The sequence below is a fragment of the Tursiops truncatus genome, chromosome 5 (assembly GCF_011762595.2).
Source record: "Tursiops truncatus isolate mTurTru1 chromosome 5, mTurTru1.mat.Y, whole genome shotgun sequence".
NCBI lineage: Eukaryota > Metazoa > Chordata > Mammalia > Artiodactyla > Delphinidae > Tursiops > Tursiops truncatus.
The window spans coordinates 47468646-47488754 of record NC_047038.1 but is presented as its reverse complement, the minus strand read 5'-3'; the positions used below and the strand labels follow the sequence as shown (position 1 = coordinate 47488754).

General features: G+C 39.6%; 1 protein-coding gene across 1 annotated transcript in view; it reads left to right on the top strand.

The window, feature by feature from the left end:
• Positions 1-20109, top strand: part of KCNIP4 (potassium voltage-gated channel interacting protein 4) — a 231601-nt gene that overhangs the window by 112277 nt on the left and 99215 nt on the right. The window contains exon 2 of the mRNA XM_019928419.3: positions 10763-10887. Coding sequence (XP_019783978.1) covers positions 10763-10887 — 125 coding nt within the window. The remainder of the gene's footprint in view (positions 1-10762; positions 10888-20109) is intronic.

The following is a 20109-nucleotide window of genomic DNA, read 5'->3' as shown; positions in this document are numbered from 1 at the left end:
AGTGTAAGCAGAAGGATTTAGGTTGACAATGCAGGCTTTGTTCAGAGAATAGAGAATTGTCCCAGATATTAGATCATAAGGTGTGTGGGAGGAAATGACAGGCAATAAAGCTACGCTATTGCCTCGAATTTCATTCCAAAAAAATGGTCCTTATTCTCGTGTCAACACCAAACAGAAGAGTATAAAAGGTTCCAAAGGGAGCTGTGGTTTCAGTGGATCCCATGAACAATAATTGGTCAGCATTGAGTCTCTGCAAAAAGAAACAACTGAGCGCAATTTTTAGGGCAAGGGCTTTGACAGCTGATGGAATTACCCTTTTTCAACTGCCTTGTACCTTGATTTAGCCATCTAAAATGGGCAAAATAATACTCACCCTGAAGGACTTTTAAATAACTAAATGATAATAATATTTTAAACACTACGTGTCAGGCTCTATTTTTACACGCTTTTAACACATTATTTCATTTCAACCTCTTGACAGTTCTTTGTCGAGTCCTATTTTTATGCCCCTTTCATGGATGAAGAAACTGAGGCATAGACTGACTAAGCACCGTGCCCAAGGTCATACAGTTAACAAGAGTCCGAAAAGGGATTCACACTCAAGAAGTGTAGTAACAGAACCTTCACTCCTGAAGGTTCTAGAACAAAACCTCACTAGGAAGTATGCAATAACTATTTGTAATCATAATTGTGGTCCTTTACTGATCAATACTGTATCAATATATTGATCAGTTGATAGATTGATACAATATATCAATATTGTATGTCAGTAAGTAATTGAAGCAATCTCTCAAAACAATTTTATGAGATTGAAACAAATTTTATCCTTAGTTAGAAATTTTTAAATGGAAGCTTGGAGAGGTCAAACTCATTTTCCAGTGTCAGAATTGAGAAACAGACCCAGCAAAAAACAAAAATCTAGAGCTACTGAATAATTTCCTAGAATGAGGAGTTCCAGGCACCATTCTGCTTTATCATGTGAAGGGTGACACCAGATGTTACTGTAATTAATGCTAATACTAATACAAATAATAACAATAACACTGTGATTGAGCATTTACTATGTGCCAGGTACATGTATCTTCTTATTTAATCACTCTGTGCTACAATACTGGGTACAATTTTATGCTCATTTCTATGGCATTGAACATATGGGAGCACTCAGGCATGGAATGTTTTACTAACTTATCCTAGTCACACAATAAATGTCCAGCTGACATTTGGACTACACAGTCTAACTTTCTCTGAACTAAAAAACTAGCTTAAACCTAGGAGAAACATAACAAAACCTAGATCACTGCTCAGTTTTCCTAGTACTCTGTTTTAAACATGGCCATGATGGATAAATGTTTTGTGGCAGAATATTACTGCCATCACTGATATTAGCTTGAAAAAATTTCCCTAATATATCACCAAAAATTTATCTCTAAACTTACGCAAATTGTTTTTAACTCCCAGGATAACGAATCCCATTTATATACCCTCTACCAAAGCAACATACAACACAGTAACATCTTATGAATCGGGCATTATGTTTTGCATAAATAAAATTTCCAAATGTTTATTCCTTTACAGCAGATGTTATAAATGTAACATGTTTATGTAAGATGTAATTAATATAACATGTAAGATGTTATAAATGTAACATGTTTAATTAAGAATCTTTTAGAAACGTATCACCTGCAGCCTACCTTCTGAAATGGCATAAAATGAAGACAGCTTTTTTCCTAACTATTAAAGATCAGAATTTGCTCCCTGATTCTTTTATTGTTATTATTATTTGCTGTAATATGCTCAAGCTCCTTTTCAACTTTATGTCCCTTCTGTTGTTCTCAGGTAATCAGCTGTCACTTCTAGACTTTACAGTCAGTAAACTTGGGTTTAAGTCCTGACTCTATAGCTGAGTTATAACATTCCTTCCAACAGTGATTTCCTCATCTATAAAAACAGGGTGACGTTACCTGTACAAAGAGTAATCATGATGTTTAGCTATAGTAACGAAAGGGAAAATAACTTTGCTTACTACAAAGAGCCAGCCATCAGATGTCAGGTATTATTATGTGACTCAGGGACTGCTTCTAGTTGTTGGCCCTCCTTCAGCATCCCCACCTGCTCCTGAGGTGGGGTCAGAAGCTTATTAAAATATGAATGAAGTGAGGATGGGTCTGCTTATTGATTGTGACAGGACATTGCAACAGGCATTTGGCAAAGTGCTGCACTAGGAATCAAGGCCCAGTTCTGCCACTGATGTGCCCAATAGCTTTTGATTTACAACCACTAAATTTAAGACGCTGTATTTAAATGTGCATTTATAAAGTTAAGGGGCTGGATTAAAGGCCACTTTCAATTCTAACTCTATCTTCTGCTTAAAGCCCTTTTGCTACTAACTTTCTGATTCTTGGTTGGGCGTGTCATTTGTAGATAAGTAGGGCATCATCCTCCCTCATTTTCTATGGGAGATAGAACAGCAGAATAGTTAATTACATAAACCCTGGAACCAGTCTTTCCAGAGTTCATACACTGGCTTTTCTTTGTGACCATGGGCAAGTTATTTAATCTCTCTGTGCCAGTGTCTTCATCTATAGAACAGAATATAGCACCCAGAGTATGCTGATGGGGAGTTTATGAGTTAATGTATGTAAATGTATTTGTTCTTGCATAGAACAAATGCTGTAAAAAGTGGTTTGCTATTATTATTAGATTTTTAGGACAAACAGGAGAAAGTCTATCAAGTTTCAAGAGGAACTCTTGTTAGGGCATTTTTAATTTCGTGAACTATTATGGGCTTTCTTTGTCTCTCTCCATGTTTCACTATGTTTAAAATTTTCTCTTTGATCAGAGTCCGTATCAGTTGTTGACTTTCCTGACTAAAATATCCATCTTTTTGGTCTGCCTTTAAGTGAAAGTTCAATCACATTTCTTGTTCCTTCTCCCCCAACCTCAGCATTTCTGTTGTAGATTTTCTCTCTGTGTATAATGACTGGCAACATAATTTTTATTTCCCCCATTTACCAAAAAGCCAGTTAGACCCTACCACCTATGAAATAATAGCTCCTATCATAAGGGGCTATTCATGAATGGTTGCAGTAATAATATGGTTCATGCTAATAGCAAGTATTCCAATAAGGTGATTATATTTTAAAACCTAAGCTTATGTGAAGAGTTACTTATGTTTATAAATAAGGTAGAGACAATCCATTCATAAGTGTTGTGAGAAATAGCTCCATCAATTTCCCTTTGAGCAGTTACATTTTATAAGTGATTGAATTCAATCACGAAATTGCAAAGCAGTTCAAATTCTCCTGGAATGGAAACTGCAATGTCATTGCCAACAACCACCTCTAACAGAAGACATTCAAAATAGCTGGCCATTTTCAAAGTACTTTTCATTTTCCATTTGATATATGAATAGTAAATAGGATAAAGTACGAATTATAAAGGGCTTTTGGGGCCCTAATGTACTTTCAGGTCCAGAGTTGAAGAAACACATGTCTGACTAACAACAACTTGTGGGTACTCATTGTTCACAGTGGTCTGGGAAGTGCTAAGACTCCCGCAGTGCTTCGGATAGGTGTATGGCTTTCTGTTCATGGGCTGTGCGTGATTAGCTTGGAGTTAATCACTCATATACTCTTCTTGTGCACCCAAAAATAGCTCTTGACAGGAAGAGTCAAGAGGGCTCCCAGGCCTTCACATTCCTGAGATTAAGCATTTAAAGTTGGCAAAATGTAAAAATTTTCCTCAGGTTCTGGCTCAGGTTTGAACTCTCCACCCAGAGAAGCCAAATGATAAAACAAAAAGACAAGTTGGTGTCAGATCCGAGCTCCCCTGCTATCAACTGTGTAGCTGTGTAAACTTGAGCAAATTCCTTAACTCTTGAAAATCAGTTTCCTCAGCTGATTATAATTCCAACCCCTTTGAGCATTGGGAAGGGTGGAACTAAGGAATGGAGTGCTCAAGGTATATGGCATCTTACCGATGTCTTTACAGGAGAAAGAAAGGAAAGAAAGAATTTACTTAGGTGTCATGAACAATAGCTTTGGAAATTTCTCCCAGGCAGTATCTTTGTCTCAGTGTATCAGACTTGAATATTAAACAGGCAATAGCATCTCCTCCTTATTCCGGAAGTTCTTAGGAGTAGTTTCCAAAGCTATAGTCAAGAATCTTCCAGCATCTTTTAGTGGAAAGTCAAAACGTGGAGCAAAATTAGTCAAAGCCTCTTCCAAATCCTGTCACTGGATTAAACTTCTAAATATTTAATAATATGTGTCATTAGATGTAATCATCCTCTCTGTGATGTTATTGCCGTACATGTCAAGTCACTATGAAACCAAACTAATAAAGGGTAAACATCGGGAGTAAAGACTCAGAGGGTATTTTTATAAATGAGATAAAGCAATATAAGTCAAGCCAGCTGAATTTTTGCTAGACAAATCAATCTCAGCTCAAATAGAATTTTAAAGTTATAGTTTTTATGATTTTTTACAATGAAAATAGATACATTTTTGTTTTGTTTTTTGTTTGTTTGCGGTATGTGGGCCTCTCACCATTGTGGCCTCTCCCGTTGCGGAGCACAGGCTCCGGACGCACAGGCCCAGCGGCCATGGCTCACGGGCCCAGCCACTCCGCGGCATGTGGGATCCTCCCAGACCGGGGCACGAACCCTTGTCCCCTGCATCGGCAGGCGGACTCTCAACCACTGCGCCACCAGGGAAGCCCATGAATACGTTTTTTAAAGAAGAGTTATCCTGTACTGAGAAATGGACCTCTTATAGATAGACCCACTATGATTGGGATTCTTCAAGTAGTGATTAATTGATTTCACATTTTTTTAATTGAGCAATTTTAGTCTGCCAAATCAGATGCTGTTGGGCTGGGCTATCCAGTAGTCTGGCAGGTCCCAGGTAGAACAATGTGGCAACAGTCTTACAATGTTCCCTGCTACGATAAGGCTCATCTCTGAACCAGCTTCTTGGAAGGAGTGACATTATTCTTCATAAACAGTTTTACTTTAACATTACAATCCTTGTTTACAAATGTGTGTCTTAGGAAGGCAGGCCTCACACTCATATTTGTAAAGCAAGATGTTCTGGGGGATATGGTTTGACCTCATAGAGTCAAATTTCCATAATTATGAATTGGGCTACAATAGGCTTCCACTGTATTTTAAGAGAAGTTGTGAGACATGAGAAAAAGAGGTCTGTTATTAAAACTCATACTGTTGATCCCAGGGGATTTGAATTCCAATTTCTAGCCCAAATGTGTCATGGCCTGAGGGGACTGTTAACTCAGACATAGGACATCCTTGGCCCTGAGAGACTGAAATCTAAGTAACAAAGAACAAAAAGAGACAGTCAGGAAAGCTCAAGGTTGTCTGGGTTTGGGAATTTGTCATCTGATTAAAAATAAATCTGTTAGAAGATACATGAATACTGCATACTAGTTGTAGGCAGTTTGTCTCAGGATGCAAAAGCAACATTGGAATTAGCAATCCTATTCCAATAGCAAGACGCCTACATAGTTGTACCTTGGCAGAAGCCTGGAGATGATTCAACAGACCAGAGTGCTACCTGGTTCTGACTTTAATCCACTATGGAGAACAGTATGGAGGTTCCTTTGTATATATGTACCACATTTTCTTTATCCATTCCTCTGTCGATAGACATTTAGGTTGCTTCCATGTCTTGGCTATTGTAAATAGTGCTGCAGTGAACATTGGGGTGCATGTATCTTTTCGGTTTTCTCTGGATATAGGCCCAGTAGTGGGATTGCTGTGTCATATGGTAGTTCTATTTTTAGTTTATTAAGGAACCTCCATACTGTTCTCCATAGTGGCTATACCAATTTACATTCCCACCAACAGTTTAGGACAGCTGCCTTTTCTCCACACCCTCTCCAGCATTTATCGTTTGTGGACTTTTTATAATGGCCATTCTGACTGGTGTGAGGTGATACCTCATTGTAGTTTAGGAATCTAATTTTTTAAAAATGATACAAATGAATTTATTTACAAAACAGAAACAGACTTACAGATGTCTAAAACAAACTTATGGTTACCAAAGGGGAAATGTGGTGGGGAGGGATAAATCAGAAGCTTAGGATGAACATACACACACTACTATATATAAGATAGATAACCAACAAGGACATACTGTATAGCACAAGGAACTCTACTCAGTATTCTGTGATAACCTATAAGAGAAAAGAATTTTAAAAAGAATGAATATATGTATATGTATAACTGAATCATTTTGCTGTACACCTGAAACTAACACAACATTGTAAATCAACTATACTCCAGTAAAATTAAAATTCTAAAAAATTAAAATAAAAAGTTGGACTTTAGGGTGCTAGAGACAACTGTCTGCTTCATTACTAACTAGTCATCTCAACTTGAACAATTTACTTAGACTCTCTCTCCAAGCCTCAGTCTTCTCATCTATAAAATAGGGATGATAGGATGCTATAAAGATTAAATGATATGATTGGCTAGACTACCCAGTGCTCACTGGGCTCACTGTGAACAGCAAGACCTGTTTTTACTGGAGTTGTATGTCTTTTGAATATAGGTGCATATATTAGTCAGCTCGGGCTGCCATGACAAAATGCCACCGACTGGGTGGTTTAAACAACAGAAATTTGTTTCTCACAGTTCTGGAGGCTGGAAGTCTAAAATCAAGATGCCAGCTGGGTTGGTTTCTCCTGAGGCCTCCCTCCCTGGTTTGCAGGTGGCTGCCTTCTCACTGTGTCCTCAGACGGCCTTTCCTCTGTGCCTGTGTATCCCTGGCGTCTCTCTCTCTCTCTCTTCTTATAAAGACACCATTTGTATTACATTAGGGTCCCACCGTTATGACTTCATTGAACTTTAATTATCTTCTTAAAGGTCACATCTCCAAATCAGTCATATTGGAGGTTACGCCTTCAACATACAAATTTTAGGGGGGCATAATTCAACCCATAACAAGGCCAGAAGTCAGACTGCAGTAGATTAAAAAGAGAACAGGAGGTAGGAAATGGACCCTGTGGATACAGTCAACTTTTCTGAGACATTTGACAGTGCAGGAGAGGAGAGAAAAATATTATTTTTATCATTGTTATTTCTGTCAATATTGAGAGAGAGTTTGGCAAAGTAGAAAAAACATAAGGTTCGGCATCAAAGACTTGGGTATAAATTCTACCTCTGTCTTTTCTCCTGTGTAACACCTGGTCACTCATTTCTTCACCAATGTGAGACTCAGATTCCCCATATGTAAACAAATGGATAATTCTACCTCATTGCGGAGTTATTGTGAGGATTAGAATGATATCAGTAGAGCACCTAGCCCATCTCTTGGCATATAACGAACTTAATAAATGTTAAGCGCTCTATTAAAAACCCCCCAGAGTGCATGCTTTTAAATGGTGGCTGAGTCACACTGTGAAGTTCCCAGTCCTATGAGGAATCATGCTGTGCTCTCCACAGAGCTTGCCTCCCACATCAGCATCTTGATTGGGTTAGGTGATGTTGCTTTTATAACTTATCATATGCTGGTGATTGGGGATGATTTCAGGTGTGTTTTTAGAGCTTGTCAGCCTTCTAGAACTAGAAACAGCCCTTTGGCAGGTAGGAGTCATTAAGAAGTAAGGTATCAGTCAGCTAGGAAAACAAAGAGTCTGCAGGCAGACTCTTCAAGTGTGGTGCTTTGAATACTGAACGTGATGCTGGTCCTACCACACATGCTTAACTTAATTACACTGACCCTTCAGCCCTGGTTCTTTTGTCTCAGTCTCATCATCTGCAAGCCTGAGCCAGCGGGAGGAAGAAACCTTGTTGATAGTGTGGTTTTGACTGCTCTGTTGTTACAAAGGCTGAGAAGTTAATGTGCTATTTTGTTTCTTTCCAGTGGAAAGGTCATTAGGTTTAGAGGAGGTTATACTATGATTGAAAGATTGCTCAGATAATCTGATTAAAATTTCCTCTACTTTTGCCCATGCTGTGTTTCTCAGAACAATGCATAGAGAATACTGTGATTCCAAAGAAAGCATTCAAGGTCCACCAACTGTCCACAAACCCCAGTTTGAGAAATAATTTTCTAGAGGGCAGCTAAGGTTCAAGGGGCTCCAAGGGGATTGAAACTTCAGCGGCAACATCATTTGTTAATTGATTCACTTATTCATCCATCCCCCAAATAATTTTTGAGGAACTCTGGGGTATTAGACTCTATGTTAGGTGCAGAGGATATACAAATCTGTTAAGACGTTGCTCCTGTCCTCATGGCACTCACAATGAAGAAGACAGACATGAACAGATCATAAATGTAATTAGTGTTTTACATGCTATATGAGAGGTAGGTAAGATGTGAGAACTCTGACCAGGGACCCATCAGTTCTGCATGGTGGAATAATTGGAAAGCCTTCAGAAAGAAGGCAGTAATATTTAAATGGGATTATAAAAGATATATGTTTTTCAATTGGAGGAAAAAGGAAAGAGGAATATTTTTTGTTTTGTTTTGTTTTGTTTTGTTTTTCTTTTTGTGGTACGCGGGCCTCTCACTGTTGTGGCCTCTCCCGTTGCGGAGCAACAGGCTCCAGACGTGCAGGCTCAGCGGCCATGGCTCACGGGCGCAGGCACTCCACGACATGTGGCATCTTCCCAGACCAGGGCACGAACCCGTGTCCCCTGCATCGGCAGGTGGACTCTCAACCACTGCGCCACCAGGGAAGCCCAAGAGGAATATTTTAAGTTGAGGAAATTATACTGTAAATGATTCAAAAGATGCTTTCATCAAGACATTTTCAAGAAAGCAGAGTCTTTCCATCTGTTATTGCCTATTTATATTAGGTCTATTCCGTGGCATGTATTTCTGCATTGACAACTGCAATAACTTCAACACAGTCCAATGCACTGGATCAACAGAAATTTTATGGAGGACCATCTTCCTACATCCTCTCAAGCTCAGGACCCAGAGTAGAATCAACCCATCCAATCCAGAGAACAAAAAAGAAAATTGAAAAAAACCCATTTTAGCTTTTAAAATTTTCCCCATAAAACCCAGCCTGAGGTCAGTTTGTTAATGCCTAGCTGCCTTTTCTCAGCTACTGTTAGCCCTGTGCAAATTCTTTAGGTACACACTGCGCTTAGTTCCTCATCAATTTTATCCTTGTCAGCTCAGACTTTATTCTTGGCCTGCCCATCTTTTCATAGACTTTTATTATTCTTATCCCGCCATCACTATTCTGCAGCTTTTTCATATCATTGTTCCAAAATAAACTATTATAATATGAAAAGTACAAAACAAATATTTGCTTTTATCTCCTCTCCCTCACTTTGACAAACACAACCTTTCCAAGTATTTATTTCATTGCCATTAGTGGTCTTTTGTAAACTGCTTGAGGGCAGTAATTAAGACACACCAAGATTAGGGTTCCACTGACTTTCTTTTCCCTGATAAGTGAGAGCTCTGGCCCCTCACTAACGTCAGAGTGTCAGGGCAGTAAGTAGGCACAGATGTTAATGAGAGACAGCATCATTAATTATCAAAAATTTAGGACTTTTGTAGTCAAAAATGTCTAAATTTCCAACTAACACATGAGCCGCGGAATCAGGAGTGCGTGGCCCTGAGACCAGTTGATGAGAAGATGTTCTGAGCCTCAGCTGTCTGAGTTGGGAATCTGTAGCTAAGAGTAAGGGATATAATGGAGAGAAGCCATGGCTTCAGTACTGGCCCTGGATGTGAGGAGTTCCTTAGCTGAGGTGTGGACTGGACCATGGCAGGAAGAATCTCTTAGGTCTCCATTGGGCCCCACTGCAAAGCAGCTGAAGTTACTTAAGGATGCTATACTTTGAGACCTGGGCACCCAGATCCTAATATATCCCAATACCTCCCGACTTGCATTCTACAGGACCCTAGGGCACAGATGAAGATGTTAGCAGAGGTTACTTATGGGGAAAAAGAGTTCAGTGGACAAATGCCATTTGGGGTCAATGGGTTAAACAAAGTTAAACAGAATTCTTTGTTGCAAATCCTCTCAAAACCTTTATATTCCAGTGTTTTGCTCCCAAACTACATTAAACTTAACAGAATTTACCAAATTTACATGGATACAAAAGTCTTTTTTTGTGTAGAGCATCTCCGAGGAATTATAGTGTAAATATAATTCACAAAGCAAAGTATAATATTTCAGCATTTATCCGTAGCTATGGATTCCCTTGGCTGCAAAGTAGGGTGTAGCCAGAAGTTCCCTGGGCTCCAGTCCATCCAGTGTGCACCTATGAAGACTGGATTTATGCCAGTCAAACTGGAAGCTGAGTACTTCACTCATTTCAGCACCTGATCTCTCTGCTTTATTTGTAGCCCCAGGCAAAATATTTGATTTTAATGGAATCTTCAGAGTGTATTTAGCAGAGTCCTATCTCACAGTTGCATGATACAAGGGTGGTACAGACTGCCATCAAACTAAAATTCCATTTTTATAACTAGTGCTTGATATATACACACATTTGAAGTGTTAAAATTTTCCATGATTTTTACACTTTTCAAACTGTACTGTAAAAATGTTCATAGTGTGGTGTCTGATGACTAGAAAGTTTGAAAAAATATTACGTAGAATTAGCAGAATACTGTATACTCTGGGAAATGTAAAAACTGTTATTAGCAGTGTGAGAATCCTTCCTCTGGAAAAATCAGACATGCAGTAAAGATTTCCTTCCATTTTCCTATGTTGCTGTGTATACACATTGGTGAGCAGTGACCGTTCTTAAGACTTTGGTTTTCCTCCACAGACAGCGTGGAAGATGAACTGGAGATGGCCACCGTCAGGCATCGGCCTGAGGCTCTCGAGCTTCTGGAAGCCCAGAGCAAATTTACCAAGAAGGAGCTCCAGATCCTTTACAGAGGATTTAAGAATGTAAGAACTTTCTTTTTGACTTTACCTTCACGCAGTTCTCAGAGGAGCACTGAGAAAAGACAGGGAAAAAGGGAAAATGTGCAGTTCTGTGAGAACCCCATCCTATGTACACTTCTTATAGATCTTTCCTAGATATGAAAATTGTTGATATCCATTTGGGCTTTGGTTCACTTTGGTACACCGTTGCTTGTCCAATCAAACAAGGATGAGTACAGAAGAGAGGTTTACTTTATTCAATTTCCAGTTGGGATTTTTTTTTTTTCCTTTTTGGTTATATCGACATCATTTCAATAAGCTCTAATTGTCTATAGGACTAATTGACTATCGATTGGAGCCTATCAAGGAACTCCACTCCTAGCATTGCAGAAAAGTCATGATAAGTTTGATAATTTCTAAAAGAGCATGTTACCCATGACTCTGAACAACAGGTATCTGTAGGTAGTCCCTCCTTTCGGTTCTCTGTGATCCAGGAGCACCTATCATGCTCCTTCCTGAGTGAATCATCGTCAAGAAGAGTGACAGTCCTTGCACACCAGAGGGTGACGGTGAGAGACAAGGAATGGGCTGGGCGATCTGTCAGGCATACACTCTTAGTGATGCCTAGGTATATGCTCAGGATTAAGCTAGATACTGCAGGGTATTCGAAAGCCAGCTTCTGTCCTCAAGGAGCTAATGGCCTGAATAGGCAGAGAACACTCACCCTCGTGAATTTATTTGAAAGTAATTCATCCTTAAAAGTATTAAATGGTCGTATATTAAGTGACATACACAGCCCAAGATGTGTTATGTTCTTACACATATGTAAACCATAGTTACATATGCTACAGGTCTCCCTTGAGATCCTAGTGAATTGCTTCAATTCCTCCTCAAATCCAGCCCCTAACAGCCTCCATTCCATGGTCTGTAGGAATCTATAGAGTCCAAAGATTTCTGCTAATTCCATCCTCTTGAAATCTGTCCACCTCAATGTATCTCTGTCCAACCTCATGAAGATGAAAAACTGCCTCTTCTACGGTATCCACACAAAAATTTACTTACAGAATTTGTAATGCTAGTTGCCTTTTCAGAATATTTTTATAAGGTCCCAACATGCATATTACACACAAACTTCCACCACCTCTCTGACTCCATGGGGTCTCTCTCTACCCCATTTCTGCTCTTCACTGCTCTCGTTGCCTGGGCTACCTAAATGTTTCCTTCCATTTCTCCTCTGAAGCCTGGTCCTCTTCTGACACCCAGGCATTTGTGGGGGTGGACTGGGTGGGGAGGAAGGCGATATAATGGAGATGGGTGCTTACCCCACACAGGTAGGACTCATATTACACATCAAGATGTGTAATCTATCAAGATGACACATACAAATAAACAGACCTAAAGAGAAAGGGACTTTGAAAATTAGGCTCAAGAATTCTTAGTCATGGGCTTCCCTGGTGGCCCAGTGGTTGAGAGTCCGCCTGCCGATGCAGGGGACATGGGTTCGTGCCCCGGTCTGAGATCCTTGCCGGGTAGAGTAATCTTGGTTGTAGGTTCTTCCCTTTCATCACTTTAAGTATTTCATGCCACTTCCTTCTGGCTTGTAAAGTTTCTGCTAAGAAATCAGCTGTTAAACTTATGGGAGTTCCCTTGTACGTTATTTGTTGTTTTTCCCTTGTTGCTTTCAATAATTTTTCTTTGTCTTTAATTTTTGTCAATTTGATTACTATGTGTCTTGGTATGTTTCTCCTTGGGTTTATCCTGCCTGGGTCTCTGCACTTCCTGGACATGGGTGACTATTTCCTTTCCCATGTTAGGGAAGTTTTCGACTATAATATCTTCAAATATTTTCTCGGGTCCTTTCTCTCTTTCTTCTCCTTCTGGGACACCTATAATTAGAATGTTGGTGCAATTAATGTTGTCCCAGAGGTCTCTTAGGCTGTCCTCATTTCTTTGCATTCTTTTCTCTTTATTCTGTTCCATAGCAGTGAATTCCACCATTCTGTCTTCCAGGTCACTTATCCGTTCTTCTGCCTCAGTTATTCTGCTATTGATTCCTTCTAGTGTATTTTTCATTTCAGTCATTGTATTGTTCATCTCTGTTTGTTTGTTCTTTAATTCTTCTAGGTCTTTGTTAAACATTTCTTGTGTCTTCTTGATCTTTGCCTCCATTTTTTTTTCTGAGGTCCTGGATCATCTTCACTATCATTATTCTGAATTCTTTTTCTGGAAGGTTGCCTACTTCCACTTCATTTAGTTGTTTTTCTGGGGTTTTATCTTGTTCTTTCATTTGGTACATAGTCTTCTGCCTTTTCATTTTGTCTATCTTTATGTGAATGTGGTTTTCGTTCCACAGGCTGCAGAATTACAGTTATTTTTGCTTCTGCTGTCTGCCCTCTGGTGGATGAAGCTATCCAAGAGGCTTGTGCAAGCTTCCTGATGGGAGGGACCTGTGGTGGGCAGAGCTCAGTAAAACTTGTATTTACTTGTCTGCTGATGGGTGGGGCTGAGTTCCTTCCCTGTTGGTTGTTTGGCCTGAGGCAACCCAGCACTGGAGCCTACCGGCTCTTTGGTGTGGCTAATGGCAGACTCCTGAGGGTGGGGGTGGGGGCTCACACCAAGGAGTACTTCCCAGAACTTCTGCTGCCAGTGTCCTTGTCCCTGCAGTGAGCCACAGCCACCCCCATCTGCAGGAGACCCTCCAACACTAGCAGGTAGGTCTGGTTCAGTCTCCTATGGGGTCACTGCTCCTTCCCCTGGTCCTGATGTGCACACTACTTTGTGTGTGCCCTCCAAGAGTGGAGTCTCTGTTTCCCCCTGCCCCGTCCTGTCAAAGTCCTGCAATCAAATCCCACTAGCCTTCAAAGTCTGATTCTCTGGGAATTCCTCCTCCCATTGCCAGTCCCCCAGGTTGGGAAGCCTGACGTGGGGCTCAGAACCTTCACTCCAGTGGGTGGGCTTTTGTGGTATAATTGTTCACCAGTTTGTGAGTCACCCACCCAGTGGTTATGGGATTTGATTTTATTGTGATTGTGCCCCTTCTACCGTCTCATTGCAGTTTCTCCTTTGTCTTTGGATGTGGAGTATCTTTTTTGGTGAGTTCCAGTCGATAATTGTTCAGCAGTTAGTTGTGATTCTGTGTGCTCTTGCAAGAGGGAGTGACAAACTCCCCATATTTTGATTAAAAGAATAAACCATTCATCAACATCTTAAACCAGTCACACTTATATGAAAGTGGTTGAACTCCCCTGCAAGTAAAGATTACCAGAGCTCCCCAATCTTTTTCCAGTGCTATATCTCTGACAGCATTTCTCCAACATATATTGTAAATATAAATGGGAAATTGGAGGAAAGGAAGATAGTGAGAGAAGATTTCTCTGCCCCTCACCCTGTCTTACCCACTGACTCATCCCCACATTTTTATTTCTCTTACCACATACTAAACTGAATCTTCAAAAGTAGGCAACTGATAGAAATGGATAATATAGTACAGTGTATCTCAATCTTTACTGTCCCTCAGAATAACCTGACGGATTTGTTAAAACAGATTGCTGGGCCCCAGACTGAAACATTATGATTTAGTGTCTGAGATTGGGGTGGAGAATTTGCCTTTCTCATATGTTCCCAAGTGCTGCTGACGCTCCTTGTCTGGTGACCACACTAGTACAATGCAAACATCATAAACACTGGTGTCACTCAGACTCAGGTCCATATCTTATTTGTTTAGGGAGATTCCTCTGAATCAGTGGCTTGTGTGTCCTTGTCTCTACAAATTGGGATAATGATATCTACATTACATGGGTTTTGCCTTTGTTTTGCTGGGTTTCTTTTAGTAAATTCAGATAATAAACATTAAGTTCAACAAAAAGGAATTATTATAGTGTGGCCCCAAATAGTCAACGTCAGTTTTATGTTCCATCAGAGTGGGGCAGTCCTGGTTGACCTACATACCTCCTCAGCAGTGTTTTAGGTTTTGAGCTACATAATTATGTATTTAAAAGGTTGCAGAAAGATGCATATTAGGTACACATCAGCAGTCTCATGTTGCAATCATTTAGGGAGCTTTAAAAACTACAGATAGCTGGGTATCATGCTTGGTGATTCTGATGTAATTGCTCCCAGAAGAAGCGTGAGTGTCAGGATTTATCCCACTTTCCAGGTAATGAAAATGTGCAGCCAAGATTGAGAACCAACATTGAGAACGGTTCTCAAGGTATAAGATCATAGCCATAAAGGCGCTTCTATCACAAACAGAATTGACCTACTTGTGATGAACCCTCTAATGTCAAATATCAATGGTTAAACCGGCTACATTAGAGCCTTATGAAACCCTTGGTGGGTGGGGTGGGATGTGTGTGCAGATGATGACTCTGATGACTCTGATTTAGTTAAATATGGGGTGATGTTTAATAATCTTTTTTTAAAAACTTCTTAGTTTAAAAAAAATCCCATTTTAATAAACTGCTAATAGAAGGTCACATTTGAAAAAGACTGACTTAGAAGGTCATACAAGTCATACAAGTATCTGTATACATGACTCATAAACTTGCTTTGCTGTTCTCTTTCAGAATCAAGCATAACTTCACTCAACACTAGGTGATAATGAATGGTCCGTTGGGCATTAAGTTTTCATAAGGCTATGTCTCTTTGACATTTCCTCTCATTAATAAATAATTTACAGCATAGTCTTCCCAATTTTTAAGGCACAGGATGAAAGATAGTTGCAGCTAGGTAGACCTAATATGTTTTGGACCTCTGACTGCTTCCTGTCCCAAATCTTTCTCTGCTTCCTTTTCTTTCACTATTTTGAATTGTAATAGGCCAAAATATCCTTTACATTCAAATACATCTTTAAAGTATCACTTTAATAATTGTTAATGTCATTCTTCCCTAAAATTTTTAAGTGTTAATATTCTTTTTACCTCAAAATGCAAGATGTTTGTATTAGTTTTCTATTGTGTGTAACAAATTACTACATATTTAGTGACTTAAAGAAATGAACATTCATTATCTCACAGTCTTGAAGGTTAGGAGTCCAGAAATGACTTACCTGGTTCCTCTGCTTGGGGTCTCATAAGGTTACCATCCAGGTGTTGGTAAGGCTGCATTTCTCTTTGGGTTTAGGGGTCCTCTTCTAAGCTCATGGGGTTGTTGGCAGAGTTCATTTCCTTGTGGTTGTATTTCTGAGGTCCCCACTCCTGTGTTAGCTGTCAACCTGGGGCCACTCACCTCCTAGAGGCCTCCTGCAGTCCTTTGCCAATGGTGCTCTCACAGACTCTTTCATAGCACGGAAGCTCACTTCTACAAAGCCAGCAAGAGAGATTCTCTCTACTCAGCTAAAGCAGAGCCATATAATGTTACGTAATCGTGGAACTAACATCTCCTCCCATCACTCTTGTACATCCCAGCACTCAAGGCAGGGGATTAAAAAGCATGTGATTTATGGGGAGTCACATTTCCATGATATCCATCACAGTGGTCTTTGTGAGGAGGCAGCAACCCTTATGGAGTAGAGCTGCTAAATTTGGTCTGAAGTCACATTTCAAGCACAGTTAATACCCCCCTCAGTTTTTTGCCTGCAATCCAGACTTCTCCTGAGGGATTTTACCAAAAGTGACACCAACCTTCCCCCCTGGTTTCTACAAGAGATTTGATGTTATGGCCAAAGGAACCAGTAAAAGAGGAAAGTTCTTTGATGGGGCTATTCCACCCCACTCGAAGGGTTTGAGAATGTCTGCACTTTAAAAATAGACGAAGGGAACTGACGATGAATTTACAGGGATCTACATTTTTGACAAAGGACATGTACGTAAAAAGCTCTAAATCCCACTTACGGTGAAGGTGAGGGGAGGAGTTAGGCACATGCATGGGAAACAGTGGGGTAAGTACTTAGGATAGAGAAATAAGCTGCTCATTGTATGAGGCAATTTCTCTTTTGACATGAGCCCTCAGAGTTATTCTTTTTTCTTTTTAACATCTTTACTGGAGTATAAATGCTTTACAATGGTGTGTTAGTTTATGCTTTATAATAAAGTGAATCAGCTATACATATACATATATCTCCATATACCCTCCCTCTTGCATCTCCCTCCCACCCTCCCTATCCCACCCCTCTAGGTGGACACAAAGCACTGAGCTGATCTCCCTGTGCTATGCGGCTGCTTCCCACTAGCTATCTACCTTACGTTTGGTAGTGTATATATGTCCATGCCACTCTCTCACTTTGTCACAGCTTACCCTTCCCCCTCCCAATATCCTCAAGTCCATTCTCTAGTAAGTCTGTGTCTTTATTACTGTCTTACACCTAGGTTCTTCGTGACATTTTTTTTCTTAAATTCCATATATATGTGTTAGCATACGGTATTTGTCTTTCTCTTTCTGACTTACTTCACTCTGTATGACAGACTCTAGGTCATCCACCTCATTACAAATAGTTCAATTTCGTTTCTTTTTATGGCTGAGTAATATTCCATTGTATATATGTGCCACATCTTCTTTATCCATTCATCTGTCGATGGACACTTAGGCTGCTTCCATGTCCTGGCTATTGTAAATAGAGCTGCAATGAACATTGTGGTACATGACTCTTTTTGAATTATGGTTTTCTCAGGGTATATGCCCAGTAGTGGGATTGCTAGGTCGTATGGTAATTCTATTTTTAATTTTTAAGGAACCTCCATACTGTTCTCCATAGTGGCTGTATCAATTTACATTTCCACCAACAGTGCAAGAGGGTTCCCTTTTCTTCACACCCTCTCCAGCATTTATTGTTTCTAGATTTTTTGATGATGGCCATTCTGACCATTGTGAGGTGATACCTCATTGTAGTTTTGATTTTCATTTCTCTAATGATTAGTGATGTTGAGCATCCTTTCATGTGTTTGTTGCCAATCAGTATATCTTCTTTGGGGAAATGTCTATTTAGATCTTCTGCCCAGTTTTCGATTGGGTTGTTTGTTTTTTTGATATTGAGCTGCATGAGCTGCATGTAAATTTCGGAGATTAATCCTTTGTCAGTTGCTTCATTTGCAAATATTTTCTCCCATTCTGAGGGTTGTCTTTTGGTCTTGTTTATGGTTTCCTTTGCTATGTAAAAGCTTTTAAGTTTCATTAGGTCCCATTTGTTTATTTTTGTTTTTATTTTCATTTATCTAGGAGGTGGGTCAAAAAGGATCTTACTGTGATTTATGTCATAGAGTGTTCTGCCTATGTTTTCCTCTAAGAGTTTTATAGTGTCTGGCCTTACATTTAGGTCTTTAATCCATTTTGAGTTTATTTTTGTGTATGGTGTTAAGAAGTGTTCTAATTTCATTCTTTTACATGTAGCTGTCCAGTTTTTCCAGCACCACTTATTGAAGAGGCTGTCTTTTCTCCATTGTATATTCTTGCCTCCTTTATCAGAAATAAGATGACCATATGTGTGGGAGTTTATCTCTGGGCTTTCTATCCTGTTCCATTGATCTATATTTCTGTTTTTGTGCCAGTACCATACTGTCTTTATTACTGTAGCTTTGTAGTATAGTCTGAAATCAGGGAGCCTGATTCCTCTAGCTCCATCGTTCTTTCTCAAGATTGCTTTGGCTATTTGGGGTCTTTTGTGTTTCCATACAAATTGTGAAATCTTTTGCTCTAGTACTGTGAAAAAGGCCAGTGGGGGCTTCCCTGGTGGTGCAGTGGTTGGGAGTCCACCTGCTGATGCAGGGGACACGGGTTCATGTCCCGGTCTGGGAGGATCCCACATGCCACGGAGCGGCTGGACCTGTGAGCCATGGCCGCTGAGCCTGTGCGTCCGGAGCCTGTGCCTTGCAATGGGAGAGGCAACAACAGTGAGAGGCCCGCGTACCGCAAAAAGAAAAAAAAAAAGGCCAGTGGTAGTTTGATAGGGATTGCATTGAATCTGTAGATTGCTTTGGGTAGTAGAGTCATTTTCACAATGTTGGTTCTTCCAATCCAAGAATGTTGTATGTCTCTCCATCTGTTTGTATCATCTTTAATTTCTTTCATCAGTGTCTTATAGTTTTCTGCATACAGGTCTTCTGTCTCCTTACGTAGGTTTATTCCTAGGTATTTTATTCTTTTTGTTGCAATGGTAAATGGGAGTGTTTCCTTAATTCCTCTTTCAGATTATTCATCATTAGTGTATAGGAATGCAAGGGATTTCTGTGCATTAATATTGTATTCTGCTATTTTACCAAATTCATTGATTAGCTCTAGTAGTTTTCTGGTAGCATCTTTAGGATTCTCTATGTATACTATCACGTCATCTGCAGACAGTGATAGTTTTACTTCTTCTTTTCTGATTTGGATTCCTTTTATTTCTTTTTCTTCTCTGATTGCTGTGGCTAAAGCTTCCAAAACTATGTTGAATAATATTGGTGAGAATGGGCAACCTTGTCTTGTTCCTGATCTTAGTGGAAATGTTTTCAGTTTTTCACCGTTCAGAATGATGTTGGCTGTGGTTTTGTCATATATGGCCTTTATTATGTTGAGGTAAGTTCCTTCTACGCCTACTTTCTGAAGTTTTTATCATAAATGGGTGTTGAATTTCGTCAAAAGCTTTTTCTGCATCTATTGAGATTATCATATGTTTTCTCTCCTTCAATTTGTTAATATGGTTTATCACTTTAAGTGATTTACATATATTGAAGAATCCTTGCATTCCAGTGATAAACCCCACTTGATCATGGTGTATGATCCTTTTAATGTGCTGTGGTAATCTATTTGCTGTATTTTGTATTTTGTTGAGAATTTTTGCATCTATGTTCATCAGTGATATTGGCCTGTCATTTTCTTTCTTTGTGACATCTTTGTCTGGTTTTGGTATCAAGGTGATGGTGGCCTCACAGAATCCGTTTGAGAGTGTTTCTCCCTCTGTTATATTTTGGAAGAGTTTGAGAAGGATAGGTGTTAAATCTCCTCTAAATGTTTGATAGAATTCTCCTGTGAAGCCATCTGGTCCTGGACTTTGTTTGTTGGAAGATTTTTAATCAGAGTCTCAATTTCAGTGCTTGTGATTAGTCAGTTTATATTTTCCGTTTCTTCCTAGTTCAGTCTCATAAAGTTGTGCTTTTCTAAAATTTTTCCATTTCTTTCAGGTTGTCCATTTTATTGGCATATAGTTACTTGTAGTAATCTCTCATGATCCTTTGGATTTCTGCAGTGTCAGTTGTTATGTCTCCTTTTTCATTTCTAATTCTATTGATCTGAGTCTCTCCCTGTTTTTCTTGATGAGTCTGGCTAGTGGTTTAT